The sequence below is a fragment of the Arachis hypogaea genome, chromosome 11, assembly GCF_003086295.3.
Source record: "Arachis hypogaea cultivar Tifrunner chromosome 11, arahy.Tifrunner.gnm2.J5K5, whole genome shotgun sequence".
Lineage (NCBI taxonomy): Eukaryota > Viridiplantae > Streptophyta > Magnoliopsida > Fabales > Fabaceae > Arachis > Arachis hypogaea.
Window position 1 is genome coordinate 130,908,029 of NC_092046.1, and position 10,048 is coordinate 130,918,076.

The 10,048-nt window shown below is 40.2% G+C and overlaps 1 protein-coding gene across 1 annotated transcript; it reads right to left on the reverse strand.

Annotated features, from left to right (window-relative positions):
* Nucleotides 1-5,921: 5,921 nt before the first annotated feature.
* Nucleotides 5,922-7,031, reverse strand: LOC112721807 (uncharacterized). The gene has a single exon (XM_025772835.1). The coding sequence runs from the start codon at nucleotides 7,029-7,031 to the stop codon at nucleotides 5,922-5,924; it is 1,110 nt and encodes a 369-aa protein (XP_025628620.1).
* Between the last annotated feature and the right edge of the window lie 3,017 nt (nucleotides 7,032-10,048).

Sequence of the window (10,048 nt, forward strand, 5' to 3'; positions counted from 1 at the left end):
AAAGTGAGGAGTGTACCTGAGGAGTTTCCTTTCTACTTGAATGAATATCTTGTTGAGAGGTTCCCTTTATCTTGGTGTTCTGAACCTATGCAAGCTTTAGATGCGGATGATAGGTCGGTCGATGATCAACTTATGATGGAATTTTTGTTTGAAAAGTTGGGCCCAAAGGGATTATTATCTATGTCCGAGTTGTTAAAATGGGATACTAATAGGGTGGCTGTTCTGAAATATCTAGGTAAATTAGTTGTTTTTGATTCATTGTTGTTTTCTCCTTGTTCGTTCTCACTCTTTTGGTTTTCTGTGCAGGTGATAAGGCGCCGACGATTACTACTGCTGGTTTGAAGTCATTCTTCAGTCAGCGGAAAAAAGCTGAAAAAGAGGGTTCGACTACCAATGTTGACAAGGATTTTGTGATTCATCCTGAACCTGCCCTTAAGGCTAAACGAAAGAGGGGTCATGTGAAAGAGAGAGTTGCTGAGGCTTTTTTGGAAAAAGGAGAGTCTTCCATGGAGCTTCGAAGGGTGGAGTCGGCTTATGAGTCTTAGAAAAGGTTGCATGGTTATTCGGAGGATGTGCATAGTCGGTCTTTGTGGGGTAAATTATACCTTTTTTCTATCATGGCTGATGAACTTTGCTGCTTCCCTGATGATATGAAGATGATTGAGGGTGTCGAACACGTAGGAGTGAGTCGTTTTCTGCAGGTAAGTGTTGTAATTTTTGTTTTGTATGTTTGTGTTGTGATGCTGTTTTGATATTCTTTTTCTTGTTTTAGGTGATTGGTGCGCGTATCGTGGCTGTTGGTCGTGCTCAAGAGCTCGCTCTTGAAAAGGAAAATAAGTCGGCTTTAGATGTTGCCGAGCTGTCCTTGGCTGTGGAGGAAAAGGAGAAGACTATTACGGAGCTGTCTTCTTCATTGAGATTGAAAGAGTCCGAGCTGGCTGAGGAAAAACGTCTTCAGCTCTCTTCTGCAGAGGAGGTGAAGACTGCCAAGGCTGAAAATGACCACTTGGGGTCAAGGATTAAGGAGTTGCAGACTAAAGTCTATGAGGCTTTTGTGCAAGGATTTGAACGTGCCGTCTCTCAGGTGCGTGTTTGCCAGAGGTTTTTTCCTTAATTAAATTACTGTTTCCTGAGTCGGACGTGGATAAGCTTGACGTGACCAAGGTGGTTGCGGGTGGGCAGCTCGTGGATGACGAAGCTGCTGTTGTTGATGAAAGCGAGGGATCCAGTATTGGCGACAAGGCAGATTAGGCTTTTAGTTATGTTTTGATTTGTAAGCTTTGTATGTGGCCTTGTGGCCCTTTGAAACTTCTTTGTTTTTGGAAAATTCCAAGTATCATCCTCGGTTTTGACTTTTTGATTTCCGAGTATGGGGCTCGGCGTGATTAGCCTTTTTGTATGTTATTTTGGCGAAGTTTATAATAGCTGCATTTATTTTGTTTTGCAATTGCAACGAATCTTACGCCTTTTAGATTACTGAGGTAGCTTTTTGTAGGGGGTAATCCTTTGCGGTTTGTTTGGAATAACTTAACTTGCTTTCATTTGTTTGTGATCTGTCTAGTAATATTTTCGGTATGTGTGGTATGTAAGATATGCTATTTTAGCAACAAACAACAATAGTTGTGAGAATGGTAGGGCAGTTTAAGCCTTTATGATGAACTTTTGACATGCTTTTGTAGTTTGAATACTTCCGAGGGCAATGCTCGGTACGTGTATCTTAGGTTCCGAGTATGAAGCTCGGATACTTTTGAGTATTGTTGCTTAAAATGTATGTTGACTGTTATAAAAGATGTTTTGGTTTAGCATAAGTTCCATTTGTATAATGATTTGTAGCGTCCGACCTCGTTAAAACCCTCTCCGAGTAAAACCCATGTGTTTTGGGGAGAAAACTTTCGGATGGAAAAAAGAGTACCATCATCCGCGAATTTACAGACTATATCACGATTGATATTCCCTTAAGGAGGAAACATTCCATGTTCCTGGAAGTTGATCTCCTTTAAGGGTTTCTAGTTTGTAAGCCCCCTTTCCGAGATTCTAAAGAACTCGGAAAGGTCCCTCCCAATTTGCTGCTAATTTGCCATGTGCCGGAGGTTTTCGAGCTTCTTCTGTTCGTCTGAGTACGAGGTCTCCGTTGTTGAAAGACCTGTGAGCTACTCTTTTGTTGTGTCTTCGCTCTAGATATTGCTTTCTGGCTCACTGCTTTATGGATGAAATATCTCTTTCTTCTTTTATAAGATCCAACTCGGCTGTCCGAGCTTGCAAATTATTCGATTGATCATAATGCTCGGTCCTTAATGTTGGGACGCTGACCTCTACTGGGATGAGTGCTTCTGTGCCATATACCAGCTTGAAAGGAGTTTCTCCTGTGGCAGATTGAATGCTGGTATTATAACTCCATAGAATTTCTGGAATGAGGTCGGCCCACTCTCCTTTAGCTTTGCCGAGCTTTTTCTTTAATCCCTGCAAGATAATTCTGTTAGCTGATTCAACTTGTCCGTTAGTTTGCAGGTGCTCTACTGAGCTGAAGTGATGTTTGATGTTAAAATTCGTTAGAAAGGCAGCGAGCTTATGATTTGTAAATTGTCTCCCGTTATCCGAGATTATCTCTCTTGGGATACCGTATCTGCAAATAATATTTTTCCATAAAAAAGATCGCACTTTTTCTACTGTTATGTGCGCCAGTGGTTGTGCTTCTATCCACTTAGAGAAATAGTCTATTGATACTAAGAGGAACTTTACCTGGCCTGGCGCTTTCGGGAAAGGTCCGAGGATATCCAATCCCCACCTATCGAAAGGCCAGCTTACCTCTAAGGTATGGAGCTCCTCGGCTGGGGTCTCTGAGAGGGTGGCGTGTTTTTGACAATTATCACATGCCTTGACTTTCGAGATGCAGTCCTTTTTTATCGTCGGCCAATAGTATCCTGTTCGCAGGATCTTTGCCGCTAATGCTCGGCCGCCAATGTGGTTGCCGCAGACCCCTTCGTGCGTTTCTGCCATTACATCCTCGGCCTCCTCCTTGCTAATGCATTTGAGGAGCGGCTGGGAGTGTCCTCGTCTGTACAGGGTATTTCCGAGTATTGTATAGAAACTTGCTCTTCTTCGAAAGAGCGGCAAGTTTGGTTCATCTTCCGGTACGATACCTGTGTTGATGTAGTTGAAAAAAGGTGTTCTCCAATCTGGTACCTGCATGATGCTTAAGATTGTGTCGTGCTCAAAGCTCGGCTTGCTGAGTGTTAGTTGTGACAGGGCCGGCGTGTTCTCCGTTTGCCTTGTTGTAGCTAACTTGGATAACACGTCGGCTCTGGTATTTTGTTCTCAGTTTACATGAATAATATCAAATTTACTGAACTTTGAGATGAGATCCTTTGTTATGAGCCAATATTTCTCTAACAAAGGATCTTTTACTTGGAATTTGCCCTTTACTTGGTGCACAACTAATGAAGAGTCACAGTAAACTGTGATTTGAGGTATTTTCAGTTCTTGGGCGAGCTTAAGTCCAGCGAGTAAAGCCTCATACTCCGCCTGATTGTTGCTTGCGTTGAAGCGGAATTGTAGTGCCTGTTCGGCTACCACTTTGTCTCCTTTCTTCAGCAATATCCCTGCTCCACTGCCTTCTTTGTTTGACGCTCCGTCCACATGTATACTCCAATTGGTCTCTGTGTTTTGTATGTCATTAGTCATTTCTGATATAAAGTCGGCTAGCACCTGTGATTTCAGTGTCTTCCTTGGCTTGTACTGAATGTCAAACTCGGAGAGTTCGACCGACCATTTTGTTAATCTTCCGGCAAGCTCCGGTCTGGTTAATATCTGTCTTAACGGTTGGTCTGTTCGTACTATGATTGTGTGGCTCTGGAAGTAATGTCGCAACTTTCTTGCTGTAGTGATTAATGCTAGTGCCAGCTGTTCTATCTTCGGGTACCTTGTTTTTGTTGGTTGTAGTACCCTGCTGATAAAGTATATTGGATTTTGCTTTCTCCCTGTTTCTGTTACTAGTACCGAGCTTAGAGCATGGTTAGATACTGATAAGTACAAACACAAAGGTCTACCTGCCTCAGGTCTCTGAAGGATTGGTGGTGATGTTAATAGCTGTTTGAGTTTTGTGAAGGAGTTTTCACATTCGTCTGTCCATGTGAATTTTTTGCCTTTAGAGAATGTCTGAAAAAATGATAAGATCGGTTTGCCACTGCTGGTAGGAATCGTGACAGGGCGGCTATTCTCCCTGCTAGCTGTTGAACTTCTTTTACTATTTTTGGGCTTGACATGTTTAGCACTGCCTTGCATTTCTTTGGGTTGGCCTCGATGCCTCGCAATGTTAACATGAACCCAAGGAACTTCCCTCCTTGCACTCCAAAAGCGCATTTGTCTAGATTGAGTCTCATGTTATATGCTCGGAGTTGTTTGAAAATCTCTACCAGGTCATCACAGTGTGACCCTTGCATAGGTGTTTTCGCTACCATATCGTCTACATAGACCTCCATATTGCGGCCTATCTGCTGTTGGAATACTTTGTCCATCAGGCTTTGATACGTCGCACCTGCATTCTTTAAGCCAAAGGGCATTACCTTGTAACAAAAGTTTCCATGTTCTGTTATAAAAGCTGTTTTGCTTTGGTCTTCTGCCCGCATTAGGATTTGGTTATAACCAGAGTATGCATCCATAAAACTCAAAGCTTTGAAACCAGAGGCGTTATCAACTAATTTATCAATGCAAGGTAATGGATATGCATCTTTAGGGCAAGCTTTGTTTAAGTTTGTAAAGTCGACGCACATGCGCCATTTACCTGAGTTCTTCCTTACCATTACCACGTTGGACAACCATGTGGTGAAGCGAATCTCTCTGATGAAACCTGCGTTGAGGAGCTTCTTGGTTTCTTCAAGTGCTGCTTGTTTTTTCTCCTCTCCGAGGTTCCTTTTCTTCTGTGCTACTGGTCGGACTGTTTTATCAATTGCTAACCTGTGACAGATGACTTCTGGGCTTATCCCGGGCATGTCATCTGGTGTCCACGCGAAAAGATCGGTGTTCTTACGCAGTATGTGTATAAGTCTTGCTCGGTCTTCCCCTTCTAATACTTCTCCGATATATGTGTATTGTTTGTCATCTGCCGTTAGTGTTATTTGTTGAAGGCTGTCCATTGGCCGAGGTCTTTCGCCGAGGTCTTCTCTCGGATCGAGATCGGCTAACATGGTGGTGTCAGCCGAGCTATGTATGGATTGGACTTGGGGCCGAGTTGTCTCCTTCGTATGGTCTCGCTTTAAACAAGCATTGTAGCACTGCCGAGCTTCTTGATGGTCGGCGTAAACTGTGGCTATCCTGTTTTCCTGCATTGGAAACTTAACACACAAGTGTAATGTGGACACCACCGCTCTGAATATATTCAGGGCGGGTCTCCCGATTATAATATTATAAGGGCTATAATAGTCTACTATTAGGTATTGAATATCCATGGACTTTGACATAGGGATCTCTCCCATTGTAGTCTTCAGCCATATATGTCCCATGATGGGGACTCTTTCCTCGGAGAAGCCAATTAGTTCTCTCGAGGAAGGTTGTATCATTTTTTCTGATAATTGCATCTTTTTAAAGGTAGAATAAAATAAGACATCAGCGCTACTACCTGGGTCTAGCAGTGTTTTTCTTACCAACAGTTCTCTGACCTGGATGGAAATCACCACTGGGTCGTCAAGGTTAGGGCTTGCTGATCTGAAGTCTGATTAATTGAAGGATATTGTGACATCTGGGTCTTCTTTCCTCTTTGGTTGTAGAGTTCCTTCATTTGCTAGCATGGCTCTATAACTTCGTTTCCTGGCCGAGCTTGTTTCACCACCGCCTGCGTATCCTGCTGATATGTGGCTGATGATGCCCCTTGGTGGATCAGGGGTTGTCTACTCCTTTTTGTTCTTGTCTGTCACTGTTTGTTTGTTCTATTCCCTATCCGAGCTTGCCCTACTGGTTTTTTGGCTCTCGACGTATTTGTCGAGAAGACCTTGTAGCGCCAGTCTTTCTAGGAGGTCCTTCGCGACAATGCAGTCGTCCGTGGTGTGGCCGAACTTCTGATGGAAGGCGCAGTGTTTGCTCCTATCCACAAACCTTTGGTCTTGGTAGTTTCCTACCCGAGCTGGTGGTTTCACGATTTTGGCATTCAGAATCTCTTTTATGATGTTCTCTCTTTTGGTATTGAATCTGGTATATGTGTTGTATTTTGGTGTGAGTTTGAAAGGCTTCCTTGTATCCCTGTTGCCTGGTGATCGGAATGTTTTTTCCTCTTCCCTCCTTTGTGGTTGTCTGTCCGGCTTTTGGGCCTCGCGGAGCTCTTCGATCTCCATTTGACCCGCAGCCTTCTCCCGGAACTCCTCCAATATTTTTGGTTTTGTTATCGCAATGGTTTCTCGGAATTCGCCTGGTCGGAGGCCAGTTTTGAGGGCATGGAGGTGGACGGCCGGATCTAAGTCTTGGATCTCCATGGTGGCCTCGGAAAACCTGGTCATATAATTATTTAAGCTCTCATGTTGGCCTTGCTTGATCGTGCCTAGGTAGTCTGATCCATGGACATAAATTCTTGATGCAGCGAAATAGTCAATAAAGGATCTCGCCAGCTCCTCGAAGGAGGAAATCGAACCTGCAGACAATTTAGAAAACCATAGTAATGCAGCACCATCAAGATAAGTAGGAAAAGCTCGGCAAAGTACAGGTTCATTGTTAGCGCCATTAAAAAACATCATGGATTGAAACTTTTTTATGTGAGCTCGGGGATCACCGAACCCCTTGTAAGGTTCCAGTGCTGTAGGTAATACAAAGTTTTTCGGCATCTGGAACTTAGTGATCTCCTCAGAGAAAGGGTTCTCGAGGGTGAACTTCTCTTTTGGTGGAGTTATGTTCAGGGGGTCTGTATTGCCCTGCGCCGAGCTCTTAGAGCTTTCTCCTTCGTGCTTTCCATTGGACAGCTCGGCTATCCTCCTTACCTCCGCTTGGAGTTCGGCGATCTGAGCTAGGAGCTCTGCCTGTGTGGGTTGGGGGTTCCCATTGTCAGCCATGTCCGAGGATAGGGAATCCTGCAAAATAAGGTAAGATACTAAATATAGATAGTGAGGTCAGATATATTCCGGCCCCACGGTGGGCGCCAAGTGTTTCGTCCTGGCACTGGGGTGGCCGAGCTTAGCGACTCCGAGCAAGCATCTGTCGGAGAGGAAGAGCTATACGTCGGCTTGGAACGAACACCGCGGCGGGAATACCTGCAAAAGATACTCCGACGCTCAAGTTAGTGATAATCTCGAGTGAGAGTAATTAAGTAAGTATGAAGACTGAGAATGGAACCTGAGTCTTAGCCGAAGATATTAGCTCGACTTTATAGGCGTTATTCTGCCCGTTTGCTATGGATAAGTCCTAATTTGTAGGTTGGATATGATATTCTATTTTGGTAATTAGGTTTGCTTTGCACGTTTTTTATTTTCAAACGGATGAGGTCGTTTTTGTTTGATTTCGTGCCGAGCTTATCGGGCAGTTAGCATGAAGCCGATCTTATATGCTCACGTGCCGAGCTTTTTGGGCGGCCGAGAATAAGGGTGACGTATCAATACCAAAATCTTTTTCATATAAAAAAAATTAGCCGAAATTCGGCTCATCCCATATTATTAGATGCATTGGGACCATTATGTATTCTTTGACAACTAAGCATCCACGAAATGAATATAGTACTGTACTACACACTTCAAAAGTAGTCTATAATGGCGTCTAGCTTCTTTGTTTGCTTTTCTTAATGATTTCAATTAACAAGTTATTACAATTCATATGAAGTAACATAGGATGTATTATAAGATGCAAGTAAAATAATTAATAAATATAATTATTTATTGGTTGTGGGGTTAAGTAGCCGTGACACACCGGATTTGAGGCAGATATGCTGGGTTTCTTGGCATGCATCTACCATGCAATGTAAAGTAAATATTGACGTAATAATTGGTGGGTCAAAATTCAAAAAGATGAATTCAATTCCAATGCACGAGTAAAAAATTTCTCTGTCTTGCGGCTTTTTATATTTTTAAATTTAATTATTATATATTGATAACTAAAAATATTATATTATTTAATTAGATGTATATATTTATTGATGATATAATTTAGTGATATTAGAATTAGACATATAAAAAAATTGAGTAAAATATTGTTTTTGTTCTCAACGTTTTTGGGTAAGTCTTAAAGTTATCCCTAATATTTAAATCGTCTTATTTAAATTCTTAATGTTTTAAAATTGACTCAATGTTGTCCTGCCGTTAGCGATCTATTAAAGGAATTGAAGGCGGGACAAAATTGAGACGATTTTGAAACGTTAGGGATTTAAATAGGACGAAAATATTGGGAACAAAAACGATACATAGAAATAAATTTTAATTTTATCCTTCACTAATATCAATCTTTTACGGTACATAGTTATTCAATTATTTTTTTTAATTATATCTATATAAATTACATTTAATCACATTACTTTGATTCTAAATAAATTTATTTTTTTTTATATTTTACTCTTAGAAATTCTTACTCATCATGAAATATTGTAGAATGACTAGAATCACATTACTTTATTGTGTATGTATCATTTTTTTCTCCACAAGTTTATATACTAGTCATTCTACAAATATTTTATGACGAGTAAAAAATTTTAAGAATAAAATTATAAAAAAATAAATTTATTTAGAATAAAAATAATGTGATTAAGTATAATTTACTTAGATGTAATTAAAAAAATAATTGAATAACTATGTACTGTAAAAATTGATATTTTTGAAGGTTAAAATTAAAATTTATTTCTATGTATCATTTTTTTCCCAACGTTTTCATCCTATTTATATTCTTAACGTTTTAAAATTTTCTCAATTTTGTCTCGCCGTCAATTTTGTTAACAGATTCTTAACGACAGGATAACATTGAGTCAATTTTAAAATGTTAGGGACTTAAATAGAATGATTTAAACGTTAGAAATAACTTTGAAACTTATCCCAAACATTGAGGACAAAAACGATACTTTACTCTAAAAGAATTTTTTTTTTAAAGAATATATGTTTGAAAACAAGAAATTAAAATAGCATATAAAAATAATTAAGAAATTAAGGACAGAATGACTACACTATAATAGTTATCTCATGAATAGACAAATATACAAAAGTGGAGTGAAGCATTATTATTTTGACCATAATTAATAAGAAAAAGTATAAATGTTTATTTGCATTATAATAGATATAGACACTACAACAATTTTTAGCTATTGCAATATGTACTTAAATAACACTTAAAAAATGTTGTCTAAACTAATTAAAGACAACACTTAATATTTGTTACATAAAAACAAAGCTGTTGCAATTCTTTTTTAACAACACACCATAAATGTTCTCTTTTGATTAATTAAAGTACACTTAAGAAGTGTTACTTTTATAATTTAAACAAACAACATTTGTGATATTTATATATTACACTTTATAACTGTTGTTCTTACATTTTTAATAAGCTTCTCATTATAAATGTTGCCAAAATTCAATTAAAATTTTTTCACTAAAATTTTGACTTTCTCTCCAAATATTTTAACAAATTTTTTTTTAACTTAGTAAATAATATATAATAAATTTGAAACAAAATTCCAAATCGTACTGAGTTCAAAACAAAATTGAAAATTCCAAGCGTTGTTTTCAATTAGAAAATAGAAACCCTAATCCCAACCATTTCAAACCCTTCTGCGCGATTTACCCTTGTTTGTTCGATTTCCTCATCGTTGCTTGTGAAGTTGTGTTCCTCTCTGCTCGCTTCGCCGTCGTGCTTGTCGTTGCTCGCGCGCCGTCGTGCTCATCGCTGCTCGCATCGCCGTTGTGCTTGTCGCTACTCGCATCGCCGTCGTGTTCGTCGTTGCCCTGTATTTCCTCATCGTTGCTTCTGAAGTTGTGTTCCTCTTTGCTCGCGTCGCCGTCGTGTTCCTCTCTGCTCGCGTCGCCGTCGTGCTCGTCTATGCTCGCGCGCCGTCGTGCTTGTTGCTGCTCGTGCTTGTCGCTGCTCGTGCTCCTTCGTC